Source organism: Cricetulus griseus (genome assembly GCF_003668045.3).
Source record: "Cricetulus griseus strain 17A/GY chromosome 1 unlocalized genomic scaffold, alternate assembly CriGri-PICRH-1.0 chr1_1, whole genome shotgun sequence".
NCBI lineage: Eukaryota > Metazoa > Chordata > Mammalia > Rodentia > Cricetidae > Cricetulus > Cricetulus griseus.
In genome coordinates, this window is record NW_023276807.1 from 67,130,022 (window position 1) to 67,157,624 (window position 27,603).

Below are 27,603 nucleotides of genomic sequence, written 5' to 3' on the forward strand. Positions count from 1 at the left end.
GGTACAGCACACAGGTACTGTGTTTTGGGCTTTGTCCTCTCCCTCATTAGAATCCTTAGTTTGCTGGTCCTTGACATCAGGGCAAGGAAAGAGTGATAGGACAGCCCTTTTCCCAGAGTGGACATCAAAGGGAGGGCTCAGAGGGAGGCCAAGTGGGCCTGGTAAAGGCTTACCCAGGACCTTGGCCTCCCTGGTCCCAACTTGCTGACTCTAAGAGGCCCTGTTACCCACAGCTTTGCTACACATGGCTGAGAAAGCTATGGTTTCTATCAGGCAGATTGAAAGCCCAGAGGAGTGGCTGTTTGGTGTCTTGTTTATGGGTGTCCTTCAGCACCTGACACTTTCCTCCCAGACTGAGAGCAGGTCAGCCCGGTGCACAGCAACATCAATGCCATCCTCTGTGTTGGGAGCCATCCCATAGTCTGGGAGGAAGCATGTACAGAGGGGCAGTTTTTCTCTGACACAGAGGTTTTATCAGGCAATTTTGTTCCCTCCCTCTGGGTTATTTGGTGATGTCTGGGACTCTTGTTTGTTACATGGTGGGTCAAGCCATGGGCATCCATGGGGTATGGGGTGCAGAGGTGGTGCCCTTGTTTCAGGACATTCTTGAGCTATATGGTGGGAAGAAGAGTAGAATGGGGATATTGCTGAACACTTGTGAACAACAAGAATGTGTCAGACCCAGGTCCACTCTTCTCTTCAGGAAATAGAATATCACATTAGCCCATCAGCCATATTTTGGGAGCAGGGAGCAAAGATCTCTTTGCACATCGCCGGAGAAAAGACTCCAAAGCCGTGCCCTATGTGACTGCTGCTTCCCCGTCTTGTGTGTGGATCCAAAGGTTAGAAGCATTTGCAGTCTACCAGCTGGATGCCCGCCCTTCACGTGTTATTTGAGTTTTCTGTGCCTCAGTTTAAGATACAACGGGAATTATAACAGCCTGTTCCTAGTAGCGTTGAGGGTTGGATAGTTTGTGAAGTGCCAGTGATGTGTGGGCACAGAATAAATCAAGATGCTGTCATTGTTCTCTTCTGGCTTTTTATCTCACCCAGGCACGATGTGGGGGTTGGTGAGAACCAGCATCTGCTTGGGGGTCATAGGATTCCTATGGGTGAGCCAAGGGCTGGGCAGTATGTGACCAGCAGAAAAACCTCGTCAGGTTACAGAGTTTTCTTGATGAGTGGGCACCACGTGTGGAGTTGGGCTGGGAGGGTAGGGATTTGTGGGATCCCTGTAAACCAGAGCTTGTGCTGCCTGCCATACAAAGGCTGTGTGTCCTGCATTAACTGGCAGTGTTCACATGTCTTCTGTAGTGTGCTCTGGCCTACCATGAAATGCTAACCATGACATGGCCCTGTGCCTATGTACAGTCTTTATACCATGTCTGCTGCAACATAGTACCAGGGTGTGGAGTTGTACATCAAGACTAGCAAGGCTACCTTCCCAGAAGCTATGACTGGACTCCCTGCCACTGGTGACAGTTGGTACAGGATATTGAAGCTGAATGAAGCACACGAGCGTGTTGCAGGTAGCCCGAAGTCACTCAGCATAGTCGTTAGCTCTGTGCTACACAGGCCATCATAACAGCAGATGCAATGTGCTAAGGTAAGAGTATTGAATGTCCCTGAAGGCCTGTGTATCAGAGACTTTATCTCCAGGTTAATGCTGTGGGAGGATCTTTGGGCAGTGGGGCATGGAGGATGTTGTGGTCCTTGGCCCCTTCTTCTTGTCCATTCTTGGTAATAAAAGGTAAGCAGCTTTACTTCTTCACACTATCCATCCTCAATGTGCTAACACACTCCTAGAGTGCAACCTACTGTGGCAGGAGCCTCCAGGACTGAGCGAAAGCCAACCTCTCCGTAAGGTGATGAGCACAGGGGATGCATCTTCAGGTTATTTTGCAGAATATAGGAGGGTTCCCACATTAGGGCTGGCTTAGATCAGACCCTGCATGCTGCATAGCCCCCATGTGGAAGGCAAGGTCAAGTTCAGTACTGGGTCCCAGTTTTGTACTCTGAGGTTCTTGCTTTCTTTCTCTTAAGATGTGTTCATCTGCTAGGCTTGCACCCAGCAAGCTTACTGTGATGCCTCAACCAGGAACAGTCCTCCACAGTGGCACAAAGGCAACAGGTACCTCATTGCTCACAGACAGGCACACAGTGCCCTCCCCACCTACAGTGAAGGCCTCAGGGGATCTGAAGGGATTCCAGGTTGCTAGACTTTGGCTCTGTGCACTACGAGGAGCCTGTCCCTGGAACTTGTCCTGCCCAGAAATACCAGGAATCTCCCTGACTTCATTCCCTAACTCTCCTGGGGCACTTTGGGCCACTTCAGTTTTGATGCATTTGGAAATAGAGATGTTGAGAAGCCAACCCTAAAGGAGTGTGGGAAGCAGTGTGTCCTGTGTGGTTTAAAGGCCACAAGGACAAACTATTATGTTTTTCAGGGTGAAACAAGGTCTGGGTTCATCGCCTTCTTAACAAGAAAATGGCTAGTTTTTAATGGGTGGAGCTCATGCAGGCTGTCAGAGCTGGGAAATGCTGACTGTCCTGGCCCCTTCTTCTTACCCTCAAATGCGTAAGACCCATATGTCCCAAAGCTCTTTCCAAGATCATTTTGGACTCGAGTCTAATAAAGGAAACCTCAGGAAATCCAGAATAGAAAGTTAGCACATGGCTAGAGGAAGTTCATTTTAAGCCCTACAAGATAAGTTAGTGGTCTGACTTTCTAATAGTGCCATGCCAGTCAGCTCGCTGAAGACAAGGGGTGTCTCCCTCACTCAGGGGACTGGGGTCTGTGTCCACTTGGAACCTGGAAACTCCGGTTAAGGACTTTTAGTGTTTAATGAGTTAGTGAATGTCTGACATCAGCTGGGGCTGGGTGTCTTATTAGGCTCCTCTTATTGTCAGGAGCCAGCCACTTGGTCATCGGTAAGGAGCTCAGCAGTGCTCTCATTCTTTATGCACCTTCCTTTTCTTTATGAATGGCAGCTTACAGGGAAGCCATCATTTGCATGCTTGCCTCCCAGTGTGTCTGTCCATGGCTGGTGCCTGTGCAGGAGCTCTCCAACCCCTAGTCTTCATGCACGGGTGTCTGTGCTCCTTGGAACCAGAGTGAATAGGGAGGAAAAGACCTGCGGTCATGGAGGTGTGTGGCTTCAGGATGAGTGGTCAGGAATTGTTCGTACTCTGATTCCTGCCTGCTAGTTAGTAGGGCCGATACCCTGTCAGGCTTCCCTCCTGTCATACTGGGTCAACTCTTAATATGGCCTGACCACTCTGTGGTCTTAAGGCTTCATGGCATCCCTATGCACCTTCTAGACTTCCTGTCCTACTGTAGGCATCCTTCATCCCTCATTTCTCTTTTCTGGAGTAAGAGGAGGGACCCTCCCTTTCACTGCAATACTGACAAAGGACACATGCCATTCTGAGTTGCACTTGGAATCACCCCCAAATGGCTTAGTGGCCCTCTAGAAATACATCTGTCAGTGATAGCTCATCCAAGATGCTGATTTGCTACAATTAAGGTATTTGGGGAATCTGTGTATTTAGAGGTTATTTGGGATAAAAGGCAGTGTGCCTGCAGCTGTGGCACTTTGAGAAGCTACATGTCCTATGGGTGGGAAGTGGCATTTCCTCTGCGAAGGCACCAGCCAGTATAATTCAGTTTGTGGTCCAGCTGTGGATGGCATCAGTAGGTGCTATTCTGGTGGTTCCCTCAGCCCTAATAATGATGGTGTCAGTATGCATGGTGGATACCTACTCTTGGCTTGTGACTTAACTACCACGTTCAGGTCCACGTCTGGGATAGAATCTCACCCTGCTGCCCATGTGGAATCTCCAGCCAGCACAAGACCGATGTGAATGTGTTGAGCTCAAGTGGTGATGCTCCTGTACAGACAGACCCTTACATGGCCGGGGAACCCCTGCAAGCTCCACCTGTGTGGGCTGGGAACTGTGGAGCCTGTGGCTACTCAGCCTCACTGCTGTAACTCAAAGCAGCCAGACAGTGTGTCACCGGGAAAGTGTGACTGTATGTCTGTGGAACCTTATTTATGGACACTGACATTTGGGTTGCACATAGTTTTCTTATGCTATGAAATACCTTCTTGATAAAGATATTCGGAAATCTAAAAGCCATGTCTGGCGAGATGGCTCAGTCAAAAATTGCCTGCCATGCAATAAAGATAAGTTCAGATCCCTACAGCTCAGGTAAAATCTAGGCCCAGGAGATTGAGAGAACTTGGAACACTCAATCCTCAATGGGATGTCTCTATAAAATCTCTCTTCTATGGAAGAGGAGGGGGAAAGATTGTAAGAGCCAACGAGAATGGAGGACATCTAGGAAACAAGACCTTCTGGACACTCCAGGATGACACACACACATGAACTCACAGAGACAGTGACAGCATGCACAAGGCCTACATAGGTCTAACTCAGGTGGGGTCCCAGTGCTGAGAGGAGGTGTAGACACAAGCCCCATCCTTAACCTAGAAACTATCTCCAACTAACAGTCACTCAGAAAGGAAAAAAATTTTTTCCAATGGAGTCTCACTGTGTATACAAACCACACTTAAGGGCAGGTTTCGTGCCCAGCAGATGGCCAACACAAAACAAACCAGTGGTATTTTTATGCTTTTTTCTTTTCTTTCTTGGTCTTGTAGTGCTTTGGACGTTTTCTTTTTACCTTACAGCTCTTTTGCTTACCTATTGTTGTTTTCAATTTTGTTTTTCTAGGGTTTCTGTGTGTGAGAATGTGTGTATCTCATTGTATATTTCTTGTGCTTTTTCTTTCGCTCTTTTTTTTTGTTTGCTTGTTTGTTTTGTCCTATTCTGATTTTATTTTATATTATTATTATTTTAGATGTCCACTTGTATTCTAAGGAGAGAGAGAGAAAAGAAAGGGTATGGATTTGGGTGGGTGGGAGAGTGGTGAGGATTTGGGAGGAATTGGGGAAGGGGAAACCATAATCAGAATATATTGTATGAAAAGATATACTGCATATTTGATAAAAAATAAATAAGATAGTAAAATCTGGGCATAGTTGGAGGCAACTGTAATCCCAGTGCTAGGTGAAGGAGAGTAGAAAAGGAGGACCTCTGGGGCTCACTGTTTCCTCAGTCTGGTAGAATTGATGAACTCCAGGTTCAGTGAGAGACCCTGTCTCAAAAAAAAAAAAAAAAAAAAAGAATAGTGAGGGCTTGACGAAGACACTGATGTTGACCTTAGTCTCCTGCATGCATGCACATACATGTTTACACATACCCATTTGCATACATATGTATACCCACATGAATGTGTACCTTCCACACACGTACACAAGCCAAAACATATTTTAAAAAAGCCATTTTTTTCTTGCATTGGCAAACAGAATAATTGGTTCGGGGCTTCAGTCCATCTTGCTGACCCTGAGCCTTAGAGTCTGGATACAAGACAGCCAGCAGCCTGAGAGCAGGGGTTCAGGCCACTATGCTGCTAGGTCGCTAGATTCTCCAGTTTCTGTGCCACTGGTTTCCTTTTTTGTGTTAGATTCTGACCATTTCTTTTTCTTGACTCACTAAGCTTTCTGTTTCTAGAGGGCATGTTTTTCCTCAGTCTACATTCAGACCACAGCTGATGGAGGCTGTTTGGCGTCTTGTGAGCATGAGAAGGTCTGGCTTTAGGGTTTGTCCCCTGCCCTGACATAGGCTTGGCTGTGTCAGAGCCTAAACTTTTTGAGGGAAGGTCCCATGCCCCTGGTCTATATGCTCTGGGAGCTGGTAGCCCTTAGCTAGGCAGGGAAAGCAAAGCTTGGAGAATCAAGGATGAGGGAAAGGCAGGGCCTGTTTCTGTGGTCCAAACAACTCTTTGAAGTGTTTTGGTTGGAATTCTTACTGCAGAAATTTGTGGTTCAGAAGCACAAATATTTTTGGGCCAGTAGGAGGTGAGGCTGAAATGTTAGTTATCCTTGGTGGAAGCACTTTGTTACTGTGGTGTGAGTTCCTGCCATCCCAGGTGAGCTTCTTGCCATGTTACTGGCATGTTAAGCCAGCACCCGCTTCTTTGGTCTCTCCTTTCAGTGATGCATCACATGGCAGTAGGGTTTTCCCCCCCCCCCTCCATGAGACCAGTGTGCTTAGCTGAAGTTATTGCAAAACAGGCTCTGGCCTTACCAGAGAGCAGAGAGGACTATTCCTCCTTAGTGCCCACATGAGTGGTACTCTTCCCTGTGCAGGCTAGTGCTAGACACACTCCCAGCTTGGCCTCTCTTCTCCTCCATTTATACTGCTCATGGTGCAAGCTCTGTTGATGTTTGCAGTGCAGAGGGCTTACAGCAGATGTGGGTGTGTCTCTGTAAGGATGCCATCACAGTACTTCTTTAGTCCAGTGAGGAACCTCAGGACAAATCCAGGCCCCTTGCCTAGTATCAGAGCTATTGGGGACCCCAAACAGCCCCAGTGTATAGTCCACTCCCCAAATCCTTGAGCTAGACTGGAACTGGCTGCTTTTGAGAACTTTTGGGGAACTGATGTGGGATCAGGTGAGAAACGGAAGCAGAAGATAGCTGAGTGTGTGTCTTTTCTGTTTCCTGAGGTCTCTACCCTGAAATCTCCCTAAATCCTGTTCTTCTCATGTCATTTGTGGGTTCCTGGGTTTCAGTTGTTGCACAGTGGTTCTTAACCCTCTTAACACTTTGACGCTTTAATGCAGTTCCTCATGTTGTGGTGACCCCCAACAATAAAATTATATTCATTGCTACTTCGTAGCTGTAATTTTGCTACTGTTAGGAATAGTGGCATAAATATTTTTGGAGACAGAGGTTTGTCAAAGGGGTTGTGACCCACAGGTTGAGAACCATTGTTCTAGGTGTTTGTGTGACTTTTAGATGTGTGAATGGCGTGGTGATGAGTGAGGTTGTATGATCACTGTAGAAAGTTTGGGGGAATACAGAAAGTTAAAATATGCATAGCTGTACTTCCACACTAGGGTACACTTCCACACTTGTGTGTAGTAACCCCAAAACTCACTTCCTTCTGGAAGACTGGGTTTTGCCTGTGGGTGTCTGGGGCCTGGAGTGTGTTCATTGTCAGTGTGAGCTCTCTGGGGACTGTCTTGCATATTTTCAAGTTGAACCCACACAATGTTCTCATTCTGTGTTGAGGGGAGACCCTCTTATCTAAAAGCTCTCTAACCCTATGACCTAGCCACACACTGACTGTGTGCATGGCCAGCCCTAAAAGCCGTAGTTGGGAGGTGCCCGAAGAGGTCTGAAGGCCCTGTTACTGTTCAGACGAAGACCTGCAAGTTTTGTTTTGGGGGCAGAGGACAAGTAAGAAGTTGTATTTGGGGATTCTGTTTTTGCTTCAACACACTGGCTGGCTGTGGGTTGTAAAAGCTGTTTGGGTCATCAGCCCGATTCTTTGCATGCTCATGTGCCCATAGCTGTAGAAAGGTGAAACAGGACTTTCTAAGCCAGCCATGTGTTTGTTGGTTTTATTGTGTTATTCTCTGCTAAGATGACAAGTGTGTGATTGTTGACTGAAACTGAGCTTTGAGACCTCTGTTGATGCTGATGTCTCTCTGGCCCCGGGCTAGCAGGTGGATAAAGGCCGTGTACCAGCTGATGTTAACCCTTGGCTTCAGTATTAGGATGTTGCTGGCAGGAGGGATGCATAGCCTGTTCCTATCTTGCAACTTCCTTTTGTGGAACTCTGCTGTCTGCAGAGTTGGAAAGTGGATGGGCCAAGGTTATTCATTTCACATGTGCAGAATGTCCCTGGATACCCGAGCAAGCAAACAGAATTAATCCACTTTATCAGTAGGGAAACTGAGGCTTGGATCAGCTCCTAGCTGTTCTGAGTGTTGTCTCCTCTCTTGGGATGATGCCCTGCAGCGAATACAGGCCTCTGTTTCTGTGGACCCAGGGCCACATGGTTCTGTTAGAAAGGACTGCTGTAATGTGAACCCTTATCCAGTGGCCACTGAAGATCCAGCCTGTCTACTGAAACCTGTTAACTGCAACTGGCTTATGCTGGCTTTTGCTTCTTCTGTCACAGGCTTTGTATCTTCCGGGCTGACTGGGTGCCATGGGTGGTGATGGAAGAGGAGACAGATGCTCTTTAAACTGGGGCCCAGAGTCTGCTTGAGGAGGCATATAACAAAATACCAAGGAAACTGTCCAGAGCCTTACACTAGATGTGGGGAAGGAGGAGGTGAGAGAAAACATGTGCTGAATTCTCCCCCAGCAGGCTGGAGGATGGGGAGACCAGACTCCAAAGCTCCTGCAACAGGCAAAGATGCAGGAAAAAATCCTTCTCCACCAGGAAGCCGTTGATGGGGCACTGTGTCTGGCTCCAGAGTGGTGAGAGCCAGGCTTAATTGTGGCTTTGTTGTCTCATACCTATTGACTTCTCTGCCTTCTGCCTGGGCTTGGTGGTTTTTGGTTCTGTATATGATGGTGGGAGTCAGTACCCGGGATTTCCTGTGATCCAGTTGGTTTTAATTCACAGAAGATTGAGGTCAGCCGATGGCTGGATAGTAAAGGACAGTCTCCATCAGACAAAGGCTCTGGTTCTGAGAGCTAAAAATAGAACCGGTGGGGGAAAGAGCCATTTAGAGGAGGATTGAGCTGAAGATGAAACTCCAGGGAGCAAGATTCAGGGTGAAACGGTTCTGTTGGCACAGAGCTGAAGAAAAATGGCTGCCCATGGGGTGCGGAACCTCTTAAAGACACTTCTTTAATCAGGCAGTGTGCAGTTGGGTAGAAGCGATTACTTTAAATTGCAGCAAAGTGAAGAACACTTTAAATTTTGATTTAAACTGGTTAAACTTTAAAAAAGAAAAAAATATTGGGAGGATTTTTATAAAAAAAGATTTTATTTTTATTTTATGTACATGTATGTCTGTGGACCTCGTGAGTGCATTGCCCTTAGAGAAAAAAGTATCAGATCTCCAGGAACTGGAGTTACAGACAATTGTTAATTACATCATGGGCTTTGGAAACCACCCTGGCAGTCTGAAAGAGCCAGCACTCCTAACCTCTGAGCCGTCTTGCCAGCCCAGTTATTTGGGCTAGTACCAGTTCTGATTGGAAGTTGAGCTTTATAACCAGAAGCTATGAAAAGTGACAGACTTCCTAGGAACTAAGTAGACCTTGCATTCTGCACACTGTCTTGGGATGCACATGTGGTTAGTTTCTCATGTTGGTCAAAGGAGTCAGGCTTCCTGATGGGTGTGAAGTGATGCAGGAGCAGAACATAGTGGATTCAGAGCCAAGGTGATGGCTAAGGAAGCATCTCGATTCCCCAAGAGAATGGAGTTGGTTGAATAAGTGGGGTGGCTTCATTACCTACTCACCTTAAAAGGAATTGCATAAATGCTCACACTGTATAAAACACAAGTTCTATATGGTTAAAGGTTACATTGTGAAAAAATGAAACAACAAAATCGGTAAGCCATCAGAGTGTCCTGAATGGTCCCAGAAACATGGGAAAGTTCATTATCAGGGAGCAAACCAAAAAGCAGAGCTGCAACTTAGGAGTCTACCAGCTGTGAATAAAAAATATGTGAAAACAGTACCTCTACTGAGCACACACAGTCTTTTCTCTCATTATTCTATAGCCAGTATTCACATAACACATATGTGGCTAATACAATAAGTCGCCTAGAGAGATTTAAGACACAGATGAAGATGCTACAGGTAAATACTGCACCATTTTCTATAAGGACTTGAGCATCCATCTCTGGGGGATACTGGGACAAGTCCCCAATGGATGCTGAGGGGACTGTGATAGTCTCTAAATTCTAAGGGTCTGTATGGCAAGATGTTAGTGGCTGCAGATTTGAAGTAGACAATAACCCACAGTGGCTTCTAAAAAACAACACTATGGCTCAAGGGAACACGAAATGCAAACTCAATGCTGTCATCTTGCCTACTCAGCACATCTGGAAACAAGCAGGGAGTTGTAGTTACAGTGAGGAGCCATGGGCTTTCTCTGCTCAGATCAATACAGTTTGAGGGCCCAAGGTTGTGAGCATGTGAACTCTGGCCCAGGGCTCCATGGTATCTCTGTGTCAGCTTGTATGTGCCCAGCATTACAGTGAGCAGAGCAGTTGGGGGAAAGCCAGATGGATGGATCATGGGCTGTTTTCAGTCATGTGAATGCCTTGTATCAGTCCTGTGCCTTAAAGTGGATTATGATCAGTCCACAGCTAGGACCATGGGATAGCTTTTTCAATATAGTAGAAGGGTGGGGAAGCAAGTTCATTATAGTGTGATAAAACTTCATTAAAAGTAGGCTGGGCATGGCGATACACGCCTTTAGTCCCAGCACTGGGGAGGCAGAGGCAGGCTGATCTCTCTGAATTCAAGGCTAGCCTGGTCTACATAGTAAGTTCCAGGCCAGCCAATGATAGTGAGACCGTGAGAGCTTGTCTCAAAACAAGCAAATAAATAGCTTCAGTAAAAGTTCAGAGCACCCTCCTGTTCCTAAATACATTTGCTCCTTGTTTGGTTGTGTGTTCAGGGAGAAAGGGACAAAAGTGTCCACACCATATGATTTGCTTGGTCATCTAGGTGTGGGATTAGGTGAAGGGAGCAGAGCAGAGGCCCTTCTGAGGCCTATGTGATGCAAATATATGTATATATAAAATATTATTGTATTATTATATTATTATATTTTATATTATATATATTATATAAAACACACACACACACACACACACACACACACATATATATATATATATATATATATATATATATATATATATATATTTAAAAGCTTTAAAATACAGGAAATGGTTTTTGTAAGATTTAATATTGGACACACACAACGTGCTCTGGGCTGCTGCTGCAGGAGCAAGTGTGTAGCCTGCCCATTGTGTCTGTGGTAGTGTGAGTCTGTCAGGACTGAACTCAATGTAGCTCTTGTTTGCATTTGTGCATTTGTGGCATCTGCCCAGCAGCAATGGGTTTCCTTGCTTGACCCAGTCATCAGCATGACACAGAGTGGGCACAGGCAATGTACCCAGAATGGGACCTGTCTCAGTTCTCTGTCCCTTGTGGAGAACCACAAATCCAAGCTTGAACCAGCTCCACCCCTTCTGAATTCTTGGTGATGATTTTGAAGTAGGAGGAAGCAGTAAAATTAGACTTTGGTTTTCTTTCCTTATTTATTGCATGTGACAAGATTGCTGGTGAACAGGGATTGGATTTCACACGTGTGTTCTTCTTGGATGGTCCTCCGCCCATGTACTCTAATGTGAGAAACCTGTGAGAACAGTGGGTCTTACTGAGGCGGCAATCACAGAGCCCGAGTGGGTCTGTGCTAGGTCCTCTGCATGCAAGCTATGGTTGTTTAGGTTGGGCAGGGTCTGTGGGACTTGTAACAGTGGGAGTGGAGGTGTCTGTGATTCTTGCCTGTGCTTGAGTCCTTGATATGAGGGTCTGTGCCTGGTCTTACTGCATCTTGCTATGCCATGTTCAGTTGGTATCCTTGGGAAGCCTGCTCTTTTCTGAGGGGCAATGGAGGAGCAGTAGATGGGAGGGGAACTGGAGAGGGGATGGGGGAAGGGGAGGCTGCAGTTGGGATGTATTATATGAGAGAAAAAAAAACAAAACAAAACAGTGGCTCCTACAGAAGAGTGGCATGTGTCCTCCCTCTAGCTTCAGCATCCTACATAGACCATACAGTTCTCTCTCTGCATGTAAGTTCTTGTCTTGATGGCTCTCTGTACCACCCAGAACCAGCACAGGCTGCTTTGGGCTCTCCTGAGAAGAGGAGGCCCTGGGGATTCCAGAATGGTCCCAGTAAGAATTCATGAGGTTCCAGCTGCAAGGACACATGGACCTGCCATCCTTGGTCACCGCTGGGCTCACATCAAAGACTGAGCCAGGCAGCACAGAGGCAGTGGCCAGTGAGGAGCATTTGCTAGGGAGTTCCCTGGAGCCTGGCTTTTGGGTCACTGGATGAGGGGAAGCCCTGTGAGGAAAGCCATGCTTGTAGGTCCAGCTCCATCACAGGAGAATGAATACAGACAGTGCTAGCCCCGACCTGTTTCCCAGAGGCTAGATCACATCAGAGGACAAGGTGACAAAACATTTCTTCACTTCTGTCTCAGAGCTGGCACTGGGTCCAGAGTCTGCCAAGCCAAAATTATGCAGAAAAGCAAACTCTGATCCAACTCACTCCTTGTTTTCTCCCTTATACTGGCTGTGGTGACTCAATCACAGTTTCTTCTCAGCCCTTAAAGCGTATATGATTAAGAGGCCCTGTGGAAGTGAATTAATATTCTGAATAGTCTTTAGAAATAATACGCCAAAGTTTTGAAAACAGAAAACAGCTTATTATAGGAAACAGAAGCCGTGAATTGTTCCACTTTGGAGGGCCCCTCCAAGGGAGAGAAGGGGCAGGGCCAAGGAAGAGCTTGATGCTGGCCTGATCTCCACTTCTCTGGAGAAGGATGGTCTGGGGTGGGTAGAGGGCATTGCTAGCATGTTCTAAGCCCTGTGTTCTACCCCTAGCATTGCATAGACCAAGTGTGGTGGCTCCTGACTGTAACCTGTGCTCTGGGAGGTAGAGGCAGTAATATCAGGAGCAAGGTCATCCCCAGCTATAGAGCCAGTTGCAAGCAGCCTGGGATGCATGAGACCCTATCTCAACATGAGCAGTATGGGACATTGTGGGGACAGAACACTTGTCACATGAGCATGAGGATCCAACGTCAGTCCCCAGATCCACATGCAAAATTGAGCACAGTGGCTTGTGCTTCTAATTCCAGCTCCAGGGAGGAAGAGACAAGTAGATCCCTCAGGACCACCAGTCAGCCATTGTAGCCTAATCAGGGAGCCCCAGGTCCCAGTGATGGCTCCTGAGGAACATCGCCTGAGATTGATGAACCTCCACAGGCATGTACACGTGTGTGTGTGTGTGTGTGTGTGTGTGTGTGTGTGTGTGTGTGTGTGTGTGTGTGTGTGTGTGCATGCGTGCGTGCACGGGGTGTCTAAGTAGGGAGGTTGAGCCGGAGTTAAGATGTGTGCAATCTGTCGAATCTTCTCAGTGCCTTCTTTATTCTAACAAATTAAAAAGAAATCATGCTCAGAGGTGTGAATTTGGTCTTAAGCATAACAGCCCATGCTCCTTCTAATGCAGGTGACCATGTGTAAATGTGGCAGTTTTCCATAAGAATGTTAAAAATAATTTTGGAAACTTGAAACAGTCTTTTAGCCAAATGAAGCTTGCTTGTGTGTGAACATAGAGGAGAGGCTAAGCTGTGTGTATGGAGGCTGCAGCGGGCTGCCATAGGTCTGTGGTGGCACAGTGACATTGTCTTGTTTGTATCTGCTTCCCAAAACTAGGCATGGGGTGGGGAGGCTGGTTGGTTACAACACTGATGTCCTTTCTGAGCTCAGCTAGTGGGTCACTGAGGACGGATCTGTTGACTGAATTGGAGGATTTTCTTGCTCCGGTGGCTGAAGCAGGCTAAGGGACAAGTCTAAGTCATTCAGGACTTGGACCCTTCGGCACTTAGCACTTGGCGCCGGAGATGTTTAAGCGGTGGTTTGATTAGCAATGCTTGGTCTAAGGAAGTGATATCAGAGATACAGCTGCTCTGTGCAGGAACTGTGAGGGCTGAGACAAAGGTGACAATGGCAGCTTGTGAAGGGACCTCAGAGACCAAGGCTGTTCTGGTTTCAGTAGATGCCCAGTGAAGCCTGACAGTGGGGAGAGAGGACTTAGACCCAGGGATGAGGTGCTGCGGCTACCAGCAAGAGGGAAGGGTTATCCAGATGTGTATGGGTTGCAGAGGGGGAGTGTGTGCAGGAACATTCAGGGAAAAAAACTGCCTCTACTCCCCATGGTGGCTGGGAGTAGAGCTTGACTGGAGATGGCAGAGAACCTTTGCCTGCCGTTCAGGAGGGAGAGGAGACACTATGAGGGTGATGAGGCCCCCAAAAGTCAGTGTGCCGTACAGATAGTAGGAGAATGGGGATGAGCAGAGGACTTGGGGTGTGGGCTTACTGGGAAGCCACAATTCTTCCTGTTTAGAGACCAGCTTATTCTGGGTGGGGATGGCTACACAGAAAGGAAGGAGAGTCCTGTCCGGGAGATGGGGTGCCATCTGGGAGCTGGATGTTGGACAGCACGCCATGTCAAGGGTCTGGCAAGGAGCAGATGCCACTGGGGAGAACATTTATAGATGTCACATGAAGCAGGAGGATGACCCTGATCTGGCATCCTGTAGAGCCACAAGAAAACAAACAAACAAACAAACAAACAAAAAACAATACGGGACTGGGGCACAGGCATGAGACAGGGCAGTCACTCAGGCAGGAAGTCTGTCCAGGAGTACTGACACTTGTCGTGTGTCTGTGATATCTGATGAGTAAACTCGTCAGCCTTTTCCCTCTGGAGGACTCAGGCTGGCTTTGACCTCATGATCTTCCTGCCTTAGCCTTTTGAGTAGCTAAGACCACAGGCTTTGGTTTTGTTTTATTTTGCTTTTTTACTGTAATCGCTCTTCCACCTGACTTTGAGTGCCATGGATGCAGTAATATATCTTGCTGCATGAAGAAAGGTACAGGACTGGGGCCAGTCTCCCAACATTAAGCCACAGAAGCCGTAGAGGTGGAAAGAAACTCAGAGTGGTGGTTTGGGTGAGAATGGCCCCCATAGGCTCATATTTTGCACACTTGGTCTCTAGTTGGTGGAACTGTTTGGGAAGGATTAGGAGGTATGGCTTTATCGGAGGAGGTGTGTCACTGGGGATGAGGTTCAAAGTTTCAAAAGACTCATGCCATTCCCAGTGTTTCCCTCTGCTTCCTGCTTGATCAAGACGTGAGCCCTTGGCTACTGCTCCAGCACCATATCTGCTGCCTGCTCCCCACCATGCTGATCATGGACTCTAGTCCCCTGAGGCTGTAAACCCCGATAAACTCTTTCTCCTGTAAGTTGTTTTGGTCATGGGGTCTTCTCACAGCAATAGAAAGTCACTAAAGACTCTTAGTTGACTGATGACCAGCCACTTCACTTACAGGTGGGAAAACCGTGGCTCCGAGAGGCCAGTCGACCCACCCCATGTCCCCTGAATTTGTTGTCGAATGCCTTGTCCCTGGGCACAGCCACAACTGCACTCCCCTGGCTTGTGAGCACTTTTGGTCATGGTGCTTTCTCATACCCTTTGTCCTGTGCTGTAGTGACTGTGATGCCAGTGCAGTGAAGCCCCAGACAGGCCATGACATGACAGAGCCTAGAAACACGGTGCTGTTATAGAAGTTGGGTACAAAGACCACATCCTTGTCCATTGGTGTGAAATGTTCATAGCATTGGTAAATCTGAAGAAACAAAGCAGAAATGTGGATTTCATCTTGAGGTGGAGGGTGACTCTGGTTACTTCTTCAGGTGACGAGCAGCCTTACACAGGGAGGTTGTACTGCTCTGTGACACGTATCAACGCCTCCAAGGTGCAAACTCTAAAAGGGAGAGTTGTATGGCATGTAAATTACATCTCAGTAAAACATAACTGCAAAAAAAGAAATTCTCAGATTAACTACTGTCCTAGTTAGGGTGACTATTGCTCTGATGAAACACCATGGCCAGAAGCAATTTGGGGAAGAAAAGGGTTTATTTCACTCACATTTCCTTATCATACTTCAATGTCAAAAGCAGGTAGGGTAGGAATTCAAGAAGGGTAGGACTCTGGAGGCAGCTGAAGCAGAGACCATGGAGGGGTTCTGCTTACTGGTTTTCTCCCTGTGACTTGCTCAGTCTGCTTTTCTATAGAGCCCAGGATCACCAGCCCAGTGATAGCACCTCCCACGATGGGCTTTCCCCCATCAATCGCCTATAGGCCTGCCTACAGCCTGATCTTGTAGAGGCACTTTCTAAGCTGAGGTCCCCTCCTCTCAGATGACCCTAGCCTGTGTCAAGTTGACTTAAAACTAGCTAGCACAGTTACCGTCTGAGAGCCACAGGGGACCAAGTCATCATGTGAGAACTCAGGAAATACAAAGTAATGATAATTTGCTTGGTAACTTCATGAATGGCTCACTGAAACAGATGAGGGCTTCTTACCAACTCACTTCATCAGTGAAGATGAAGCACTCCATTTCTGTGCATGTAAGAAGAGGCATAGAGAGGTTCTAGAATCCGGAAATGTGCTGAGCTGGGAGGGAGATTGTTAGAGGGGGCTGACATCCCAGCTGGAGTTCCAAACTCACTCCTGGGAGTGTATGTGAGAACCCATGAGCTTCGCTTAATGAATGTTTGTCATATCCCACTGGGCATGTGACAATAATAAAGCTAAAAATAAACACCCAAAGATGTGTTTCTTCCTACGCTTTATGGCTCCTTACAGAGATGGGGGTTAGAATGTGAACTAGTTTAAGGAGCTATGTGTGTGTGGTGGCCTCTGTCGATATGGAGGTAACTGCCTTTTAAAGAGATTGTACAAGGTTAGGGAGCAGCTTAATTAGTAAAGTGTTTGACTTGCAAGTGTTAGGACTGAAGTTCAAACCCCAGAATCCATAATAATAATAATAATAAAACAGGATGTAAGAGTGTACACTTGTAACACCAACACTGTGGATAAGGAGACAGGCAGATCCCCAGGACTCTTTGGTCAGCCAGCATAGCTTACTTGGTGAGTTCAAGAGAGTGAGAGACCCTGTCTCAAGCTATAAGATGGCTCCTGTGTAATGACACTTAAGGTGGATCTCTGGCCTCTACATATATGTGCACACACATGCACCCACTTGTACATACACAATCAAATAAACACATAAAGAATTTTGCAGATGGCACAGAGCATAGAATTCAGAAAATTGCAGTACTAATTCATTCACTTTAAAGGGCAGTTCCCATTAACCTTTTACATCGTTGTACCACCATGGATATCTAGTTAATTTTGTTATTTTTTTTAAATCACTTCCAGAATATTCCACCCCTTTAAGTAGCAACATCCACACCCGTCTGGATGATTGGCTATGGTTTGCAAATTCCTGCATCAACAGGCACCTGGGTTATTCCCACCTGCTGGATATTGTGGCTAAGCATATCCACAATTTTGTTCCAACATTTAATTTCTTTCTCTTCTTCCTCCCTTCTTTCACCCCCTCTCCATCTCTCCTTTTTTTCTCTCACCCCCTCCCTTCCTTTCTTCTCCTCCTAAATAAGCAGAGGGGTCTGTGGGTCCAGTGAGGTCCTCCTGTAACTGGGGTCCCGTAGGATCATTGTCTCCTGTAACTTTGTCTTGTTATGTCCCAGTAGCAATGCTCCAGTGTTCCAGTTTCTCCCGATCCTCTGCTCTGTTGCTTGTTTCTTCTGTTTTTCTCTTTTAAAGAGTAGCTGCCCTTTGTGGGTGTGAAGTGATATCTTGTGGTTTTGGGTTGAAATTTGTGTAATGACTAATGACACCAGCATTTTATATTTCTTTGAGGAAGTATTTGTTTAGGTCCTTGAGCTTTTGTTTTGTTTTTTCTGTCTCTCTTTCAGTTTGGTTTTCTTTGTTGAGGTGCTCAAGTTTTTAAAATTGAATTCTAGGGCTGGGGCGTGGCTCTGTGGTAGAGCACTTGCCAAGCGTATGCAAGGCCCTGGGTTCTATCCACAGTGCCACACACACTAAACTGTGTACTAGACTTTTATGGGACTTGTGACTTGACAGCTACTACTCTCATCGTGTGGGTAACTGTCCTCTTTAGTTTTTGTATTGTCTGAGTTCTTTGTTCCCAAACACCAGTGTCACTGGCTGTTCTTTACTTACCACTGCTTTCCATGGTGTAGGTGTGTGTGTGGTGGGGAGGGGTAGGTGTGTTGAACATGCCCTTGCAGAGACAACTGATCTGAATGTCAGAGATTTTTAGGGCTTCATGGGGTGTGACAACTAGGTCTTTTTTTGTCATCAGGGCCATTTGTCTGGTTATTCCTGCTTCTGTCTGCTGACAGCAGGGAGGGGAGGGAAGTGGAAGGGAAGGGTCTACTGGCTTGTAGTGAGAGAATGGCTTCTCTGCTAACTGCCTGATGGAGTGTTGTTGGGACAATGTGACTGGGTATCTGCCCCCATGTCTTCACCAAGGTCACAATGCATGTTGGCCCTTGCTGCACAGGAACTCTGAGTTGCACTGTGTGTTTCCTTTCTGTCCTTGATCTTGGGGAAAGCTTCCCAAGAAGTGTCCAAGGTAGCCTGAACTACAAACTGGATGGTTGAGAATCCCACCTGCCTTGTATTTCATGAAAAATGTGGCTCTGGCTGGTATCAACTGAATTGAGTATAGTTACTGATGTCCTAATTAGAAGGGATGGGGGGATTGCTAAAACTTTTTGACATTCAAATATTTTTCTTTCTCATGTCTGATCCAGGACTCTTTCAGATAATGTGGTGGAAAGGACAAAGAGAAACAAACAGCCCCCAGATTAGAGGGTGAAGGATCTTGGAGTGAAGTTCGTTTGCTCTCATAGGAAGATTTTTTTCTCTCTAGTTAGGAGCAGGAATGGCACAGGAGGGAGCCCTTGTCCCCAGGTGAGGACTAGGGCTTGGTGGTGTCCCCTTGGGGCTGGAGTTCTTTCACTCTACCCAGAAAGAAGTCATATGTGGGTGAAGCTCTCACAAGGCTGGTATTTGGTACCATTTGTATGTTTCAGTATTTGATATCGGTGAGGCCAGACCAGACAGGTGGGATTGGCCCCAGGCAGGTGGGAGCTGTTGCATGTGTACACATGGTCTTCTGCAGGCTTCAGGTACTGGGACCCTTAGTGCTGTAAGTATTTCACTCTTGGAAGTTGGTATTCCTCAGCCCTCAGCAGCTGTTAACACTGTAACTTCTGAACCTAACTTGAGGGGTCTTTCTTGCCTCTAGTGATACAAGCACTGTTTTCTGGGCTCCACCTGTTCTGTCTGTGTCTGTTGGAGCAGCTGGTCTCTCTGCTTGGCCTTCCAGCTGTTTTACCATCGCTGCTGCTGGAGCAGCCCCTGCATCTTCTTCCTTTGCAGCCAGCTCTATAGAAGTAAACAAAAAGAGACCACAAGGAGATACAGATGGAGGCTGCGCTCACACTGTCTAATGGGACCCCCAAAGAGCCAATATCGTCTTTACTCTCAAAGTTCTCATTTCCCCAGCGTCTCCTGAACCTAACATTTCTGATTCACTAAAGCATCCAGCCATATGTCAGCCTGGGGACTCAAAGTCATCCCTCCTGGGACTATAGAGTCCCTGCCACCTCCCTATAAGTCTCCCTGACAGCCATCTCGGGAGGCACTACAGATTTCAGACATGCTGCCACATAGGCTTGCAGCAAGGGCTCCTCTGTGCATTATTGGTCTTGAGTCAAGGAGTTAGAGCTGGGAAGCATTGCATTTGGGGAATCAGCCACCAGGGCACTGAGACTGGACAGATTAGAAGGCGGTAACCCCAAGGCAGGAAACAGCATTGTCAAAGCAATGTTAATGTAAGTGTAGATTGTAAATATTTCCTTCCATACTAAAATGTTCTTTAAATAAGCCAAGAAGACACATGTCCCTCACACCCACTTCTTAATTGACCTTTAGTAGCCTTTTCCCTGGTCCCCTGAATGCATTAAGGGTAGAACCACTGGTCACAGTCAGCTAGACTTCCTTCATGAACTCTGACGATGCCCTGAGGAAGCTACATGACAACTGTAGCTGCTTTTTGCTGGTATAATTTCAGCCCTCAAACCCAGCAAGTACTATTGCAAACAGTTTGTGATTAACTTTCTGTTGTTAAAAGCATCTATCTAGTGAAGTTTTTTTCATCTAGAGCAGAGGGAAGGCACTTCCTCTCGGGATCCAGCTGAAGCCCTGTCATGGTTCAAATGCAATCCTTTGTGTGGGCGACTGCTGTGATTGGTCCAAGGAGGAAGAGAGAGCCAGAGAGAAACGTGATGTATAAGTAGACTGCTGAGCAGGGAATGATTTTAACTTTTGAATTAATAAAATAGAATTAGAGCCCTTTAAAAAAATCTCCTTGTAATAAACAGTCACACCATAAGTGCACAGCAGAGAGAGGGCATGTGAGACTGGTATTTTTATCGGTCTAGCAACGTGACCATTTAAGTGAATTTTGTGCCACATATTTTAGGTCCAGGAATTTATTACACAGAAATGGACTCTATGGAAATCTGTTTATGCTGTTTTCTTGGTAAAAGACAGAAAATAACCAAAGAGCCTATTACCAGGGAAGGGTTAACTGTAGAACCCTTAGCAGGCTCTCTCTGCTTCCCATATTTGCAGAGATGTGAGTTTCATGTTATTTTTAAAGAGCTCTATTGTGGAATGTTGTCCACAGGAATGTGAAAAAAAATGCCAGTTTGAAACTGGAATCCAAACATTGTCATCCCAGCAAACAGGAACCCCAAAGCATGACCTATGGGCAGTGGAGGTACCAGTCTTCTGCCTTATGTGTGGTAGATGGGGGACAAACAAGACAGAAAAGGGTGGATGGTGACAGTGAAGCAGATGGCAATGGCTGGACAGAACTGCAATGACTAAAGCCACATCACAAAGTGATGCTTGGTATTCAAAATTTTTTTAAATATTTTTTTGTGTACAAGTGCTTTTGCATATCCATCTATCTATCTGTCTGTCTGTCTGTCTGTCTGTCTATCTATATCTGTGCATCACATGCATTTCTGGTGCCCTCAGAGGCTAGATGAGGGTGTCAGATCCTGTGCAACACAGATAGTTGTAAGTGACCATGTGAATGCTGGGAATTGAACCTGGGTCTCTTGGAAGAGCTGTCAGTGCTCTTAACCATTGAGCCATCTTCTCTCCAGCCCAGATGCATGGGATTTACCATGGGTTCCAGGTTCTCAATGAACAGTTGGATGATAGTGATGTGACATTTTGTGGGGTCAAAATATTTAATAGTTGATTTTTAAAGAAAATAGTTGTAGACCCAGGAAAAACTTGAGTTTGGACAGGGTGCCTACTCTGACAGTGAAGGTGACAGCTGGCTTCCTTCACTCTCTCAGCAGGGAGCCAGCAGACAGCTTGGAGGAGATATGCTCAGAAATGGCAGGGAGCTGGCTGTTGAGGAGGTAGGAGTTGGTGCCATGGCTGTTCTAGAGCGAGGGAGCAGGGATGTGGCTGCACTTGGTTTCATCTTGGCCCTCACTGGTTGAGTGTTTTCTTCCGTGCATTCTGGTGCCGCGAAAGCATGGTGCTGGCTCCAGCCTAAACATCTGTCATTGAGGTCCATCCATGCTGTGGACTATTACCCAGCATGAGAAGCCGAGAAGCCCTACACAGTTGTGAGCCACTACAATGTAAATGAACCCTGAGAAGAAATGTCAACACCTAGTGTAGGGTTCAGGGCTGGAGGAAGGGAAGGGGAAGTGGCACCAAGCAGGACTGGCCTCTTTCAGGGGACAAGACAGTTCTCACATTGGCTTTGGTGATGCTTGCACAACTCCGCTGCTGTGCTGGGAACTAGTCGGTTGTGTGCCGAGTGGTGTTGAAATGCTGTCTATAGAGCTGTTTCAAAAAACAAAACAAAACAAATCAAAAACCCCCTAAACCCCAGCACCCAGGACACAAGAGACACACAAAACATGTCCCACACCCCTTACTGCAGGGAACAGTTGGCTACTGGGGTGGTGCGTGCTTTACAGTTGGCTGGCTTCCCCATATCCTGCTTCCTCAGGAGCAGGCGTCCCTCTGTGAGGCTCCCTACACAGAAGATGGGCATGCTCTTGCTCTTGCTTGGCACTTTCCCTTGGCCTGTGTTATTTTGACACCTCCTGTCACCTCCCTGCCCTCTAGTCATTTCTGAGGGGGGCACAGGAAAGCAGATTTTAGTCTTATCACTTTCCTTGGCCCATTTCCCGGGGGTGCCACATCTTTTGGAAGCTTCTGTGTTGTATTAGCCTTAGCCTCCTAGCACTGTTCCCTTTTCAGTCTTGTCATACCCCCTGCCCACTCTGCTTCCTTTATTTTCTTTCCTTTATAGCTACCCTGAGCTCCCCGCACCCCCACTGGCTTAGTGACAACTCTCTAGAAATTGCTATGCAGTGACTAAGACCAAAGCTGAATTGCAACAGGATGTTTGAAGATTAGCCTTGCAGGAGACAGGAGAGACCTGGATCCTAGGTGTGACTACTCATGGCTGGGAGAGCACGGCTGGGCCTCTTTTGGGCTTTATTTATTCATTCATTGATTTAGGGAGCAGCATTCCAGAGTAAAGACACAGATGAATTGGGATCCCACTGATGTAGATTAACCCAGCCACCAGGTTCCTAAACTCAGGAGTTCCCAGTCGCTGGCTATCGTGCCTTCTGTCCTTCGAGGGTTAGGCTTTGAGAGGGAAGGAGGCAGTTTAGGGTGACACAAGAGAATCACCTTAGAAGTGGCTTGGTCTGGAGGGCAGTGGGAGGGGCCTCTGTTGGTTGGGCTGGGCCTGAGGTTGGTGGAGGTATAGCTCTGGAGCTCAGTATGGGCAGGACACTGTAACTAGAGTAGGGCACCCACCATGGGCTTTGGGAAGCAAAGTAGTTTTCTTCCACAGTAGTTTCTTATTCAAAGACAAGATAATCGCTTCTGCTTCCAAACAGTGCCGCTTTTGACCTCATAGCAATTGTTTTGCATGGAGCTTTGCAACCCTGTCCTAGGTATGCCATGTGTGTATGCGGAAGCGTGAAACTTGCTAAGTGTAGTGCAGTGATAGTGACATTAATTTTCAATGGTATTTAAAACATACCTGGATCTGTTTTTGGAGGCTTCACCCAGCTAACTAAAGGACTAGCAATTAGTACCCTCCCTGTGTCAGCTCCCAGGAGCTCAGCTAGCCTGTCTTCGTTAGTATGCAATGCAGGTGCCCAGCACACAGGAAGCTGGTCCACAGCCCTACCCAGTGAGCACCACCAAGGACTACTGTGGCTACACTTTTCAGACTATGCTGGAAGCCAGTGACACTGTGACACCGCTGACTCACATGGCTGGTGAGGTTGGGCAGAGGTGTAACGAGACCAGAAACCAATGAAAGGTTTCTATGTCCCCCCCCTTTTTTTAAAAAAAAAAAAAATTCAGCTAATGCAGGGACCAGGACAGAGCAGAGTCATTCTGACAACGTTGTAGCAGGTCCAGGGTCAGGACAGGCCACCCTCGTCGTGCAGGTTTGAGCTTATAGGACTGTATAAGAGCAGGTCCTTTCTGTGGTTTCTGCAGTGTGGATAGGCCCCAGAGGCCAGGTGGGGTGTGATGACACAGCTCTACTGGGTTGACACCTGCAGACAGCTGGATATCTTCACCTGCGGCTATAGTTAGGGACAGCTGTGGACCCCATGTATTTGGAAGGCCTGCAGGCTGGTAGCTGACAGTGTGAGGTTTACTGGGAGGGAACAGTATTCTCCTTTGGCATAGGGAGATCACCACCTTTTCCCTCTAGGAATTTGATGGCAGAACATGGTATTGGCCCTTCCGGAATAGTCTGTTTTTCACTAAATAGCATCTCTGAAGCAGGCTCCTGTTTGGTACCGTGGCTTTGATGGTGGAATGGCCCTGTGGTGTTCCTCTAACATAAATCATTCACGAGAGAGGGGGACCAGCATGCCTGCTTTCTGTGGGTGCCACCCATATCACTCTCACCCCATTAGTCTTTGTGGTACATCACCCACTTCAGTTCCCAGGCCAGTCCTGGCACACGCCGAGGCGTGCAGAGAGGCATCTTGTTGAACCTGCCGGTCAGAATCTAAAGAAAGTGTTTGATCTTCTGACACACACAATTCTGTTTAAGATCTACAGTTTGGTCTTGAAGAGAGTATGTTTCCTCAAGAGTGAGGGTGGTAAATACCCAACTGTTGTTCCCTGCATGGCTCGCCTTCTGCACTGCTGCATGTATCATGCCTTTGTGAGTTGGGCCCAGTGGCAGCTTGAGGGTGGGGACATTAGGCTCTTGGGTGGCAGGTTGTTTTTCGGTGGTCTGGATTTAGAAAATGATGGAGAAAATGTGAGTGTAAATTAGATCTGGTATCTGAAGCTGTCACACCATGAATAGCACAATACAAAAAGCAAAACATACACTGGGAGGTGGTGGCACACGCCTTAATCCCAGCACTCGGGGAGGCAGAGGCAGGCGGATCCCTGTGAGTTTGAGGCCAATCTGGTCTCCAGACTGAGTTCCAGGACAGCCAGGACTGTTACACAGAGAAACACTGTCTTAAAAAACCAATTTCTGCCAACCAAAACAAAACCCAAAACATACAAACAAAAAATAACTTTCCAGGATTTAATACTTTGATCAACTAAGTCACTTGGGATGTTGACAGATGAGGGAAGTATCAGCATTCCTAGAGGGAGGCTGGAAGAGGCCTGATTGACACAGCAAACAGATTGTATGGCACTCATATGAAGAAGCCATATTATATACTCAATAGTCAAGTCCAAGCTTCATGGAAACCACAGGTTGGTTATGGAGACAAGAGAGTGAAGCCACTATGAGAACTTGTCGGCTTTGTAAAATTACCTGCTTTTAAATAAAGGGTGTTCAGTATTTTTGGTAAGCTGTGTGCTACATGTGGTGCTTGAGAAATCTATGACAAGCCTGTGTAAACACATGCATGTGCATTTTCTCTGGAGAGCCTGTTACCAGTACTTCCCAGCACCTCAGCTCAGCATGGTCCCTTCCATGCTGGCTTTGGCTGGAGTTAGGAGTTACGCAGTTTGGAATTGTTCCTTCTACGCCTCTGTCTGCCTCCCAAAGCCTTATTCCGTAGGGACAGTTGTCTCCATATCTTGGTAGGAAGAGATTCTGTTCTCTTTGCCCCCCGCCCCCACCTCTTTGTCTCTGAGCGAGGGGAGGTGTGTCTCTACCTACCGAAGTGAAAACATGTCCCACCTCCTCTGCCAGCCTATAATTCAGATTGCTTAAGCTTGGGCTCTTTGCACATGAGTTCGGGAAGCAATGGTGTCCTACTAAAATCTGCAGCAGCGTTTGGAGTTAATGCAAAATCCCTTTGTCTTGGACCAAGCTTCGCTGGTTTCCTGCTGTGTCTGTGAGCTCATTTATGAGGAGCAGCTCTTGACAGAAACCAGTGTCACCAGCTTGGGCTGTGCCCCAGAGCCACCCAGGAGCACTCATGCCTGGTTCCTGAAACCCTTAGCCCATACCTCCAATAGAATTTGGACTCTGGGTGTACCGTGGGAGTTTGTCTTCTGAAGGACATCTAGAGGTTGTACTGTGAGGGAAGTTTAGAGCCACCTTTGTTGTCAGCATGAAGCATGAACACCTGGGATGGAATTTTGGGCCCTGACCTGAAGGTGTTACCATAGGTTTTGTTTGTATGAGTGGACGCCCAGTACAGGATTAGCCTTCCAGTGATAGTCCATGGACCTGTGCTGTGTGTCAATAGGGAAATCTAGATACAATGCAGTTGCTTCCTTGCCTATTTGTGAATTTGGTTGGAGTCATGTGGAACCCTGAGTTTTCTTCCCTTTCCACATTTCCCAGTGTCTGGCTTGCAGCACAGTTGCATGTAAAAGGTTTGTGGGTGTTTCCAAGTCTCCTGGTGATGTGTCTATGGAAATGTTGTCTTCCTTTGTGAATGCCTATCTCCATTATTTTAGTTTATTATCCTTGGCTTGTCAAAAGCTTATATTTAAACAGGTTAGAAGCAGCCACGTTAGTTCCCTGATGTACTCCCACAGGGCTTCTGTTTCTCATCTCAAGGGCTTGAGAATTTCCATACTAGTTTCCCACATGCCGCCCAGGAGTCAAAATGCAAAGATCAGCTGAGGCCCAGGCTTGTCACTGGGATTCAGGTCCAGGAGAGAGTACTGTAAGTGGAAGAGGTAGGTGGACAGAGCTTCCAGGGCCTGAGCATGAAGGGAAAGATGCTTGCTGTGGTGGTGGGAGGGGCCTGTTCCTCTGACTTGCTCAGCTGACTGGGACCTGTCAACTCCTCCTACCGTTGCTCTCAGGGGCCCAGCTGTGTGATGTGGCTCAGTGGACACGCCTGTCAGGATTCTTCTAAGCGTGGGCCGAGGCTTGAGCTGGATAGACAAACCCAGAGTTAATCCCCCTGGATTAGTACTCATTTCTTCTGCTGAGAAATCTCTTCTGGGAGTCTATAGTTTATCTATACTGTTGCTGCTCTTAATGGGGGCAGGAAATATGGCCCCATTTCTGCATCTTTTATTAGTCTTCATGGAAGACTCATTATTATGTCTGATTCATTATTTAACATCACTTGCATAAGATGTCTGGTAAATCCCTCCTGGAGAGTTGGTGCATTTCATTTTAATAAAATAATGAAATTATGTTGCACAAGCTCCCAGAAGCCCCGTGGAATGTTGTTCCCACAAGCTAGGAATGGGTAGATGTAATTTTCCTTGTCTTTGCCACTCTCAGTCTTCTTATTTCCACATAACAGTCCGATTTTATGCCCCTCTTTCTCACTGAAAAGTGTTTCCTGTCCTTGGGGAAACTGAAGGACTCTGAAACGTGGCAACGGCCACTAGGCAGGCTCTCCCAGGGGCCCACTCTGTGTTGGAGGCTGGTGGTTCCTGAGCTCTCTAACTCAGCGTGCTCACAGTCTGTGTAATGTGGTTTAGAAATCCAGACCCACTAATATAATAAGGCAGTGAAAATAAGTTCCAAGAATAGAATATTTCAATTACAAATGTGTTCCTGTTGGACAAGCTCTTCAGTGTTGTTACAATACATGGTCTTGACAGATGTGAACTCCAAGGGCTAGTTATTGATTCAAAGTTAAAGATGTCAGTTTCTGCACTGCAGATAAGCCTGGGCTCAGTGCCCTTTCCTACCCTCCTCAGTTCAGAGCTGCTGCTGGTTGAGTCTGGGAGGGAGACAGCTTTTGGCCTTCAGCCGAGTCCTTCCCAGTTCCCCAAACTTAGATTCTGGTCATGCTGGCTTATAGTTTGTTTTGTTAGCTTTCAAGTGCTGCCATTGACTTCTGTTGGTGGTTTTCAGAGTCTGGGAAATCCCTTGGCAAGGAGCAAGGATTAAAGATGTGGTTAATGGAGCTGCAAAAGTGAGTGTGGTTACTTACACGGTTCTAAGAATTAAACCTATGTTTTGCCACCATTACCTACCTATTAGGATAGCTGCAACCCTTCTATCTCTGGCTTATTCCCCAGAGGTTGTAGCAGTTCATATGTGGGTGTTATATACCATGTGATACATAGACATACATACAGGCAGAACACACATACACATAAACATTAATAATAAAACATTTAAAGACTCCCAACTAATAAAACCCCAGGCCCAGATAGATACACAGCTGAATCACACCATCCTTAAAGAGGAGCTATTGCAATGCTTCTCAGACTATTCCATAAACTAGGGAAGGGACTCTCTGAGCTCATTTTTATGAAGCTGATATTACAAAATTGGACAAGGACACAACAGCAAACAAAATGATAGGCCAACCTCCCTGGTGAACACTGATGCAAAGATCATCAATAAAATACTTCCAAACTGAATTTGACTATGCCTCCAAAGTATCATTCACCACAATCAAATGGGCTTTGTTTCAAGAATGCAAGGATGGACTAAATCAATAAATATATCACATTGTCTCAAAGGAAAAAAAATCACGCGAGTATCTCAGGTGCAGAAAAGGCCCTTGGTGAAGTTCAACATCCCTTCT

The 27,603-nt window shown here is 46.7% G+C and overlaps 1 protein-coding gene across 2 annotated transcripts in view; it reads left to right on the forward strand.

The window, feature by feature from the left end:
* The window catches only part of Rasa3 (RAS p21 protein activator 3), a 106,808-nt gene that overhangs the window by 9,760 nt on the left and 69,445 nt on the right, over window positions 1–27,603 (forward strand). Inside the window, exon 2 of one of the 2 annotated variants that reach the window (XM_035452358.1) lies at window positions 8,038–8,193. The exons of the other annotated variant lie outside the window; for it this stretch is intronic. Coding sequence (XP_035308249.1) covers window positions 8,094–8,193 — 100 coding nt within the window. The 5' untranslated portion in view covers window positions 8,038–8,093. The remainder of the gene's footprint in view (window positions 1–8,037; window positions 8,194–27,603) is intronic. 2 annotated transcript variants of the gene reach the window in all.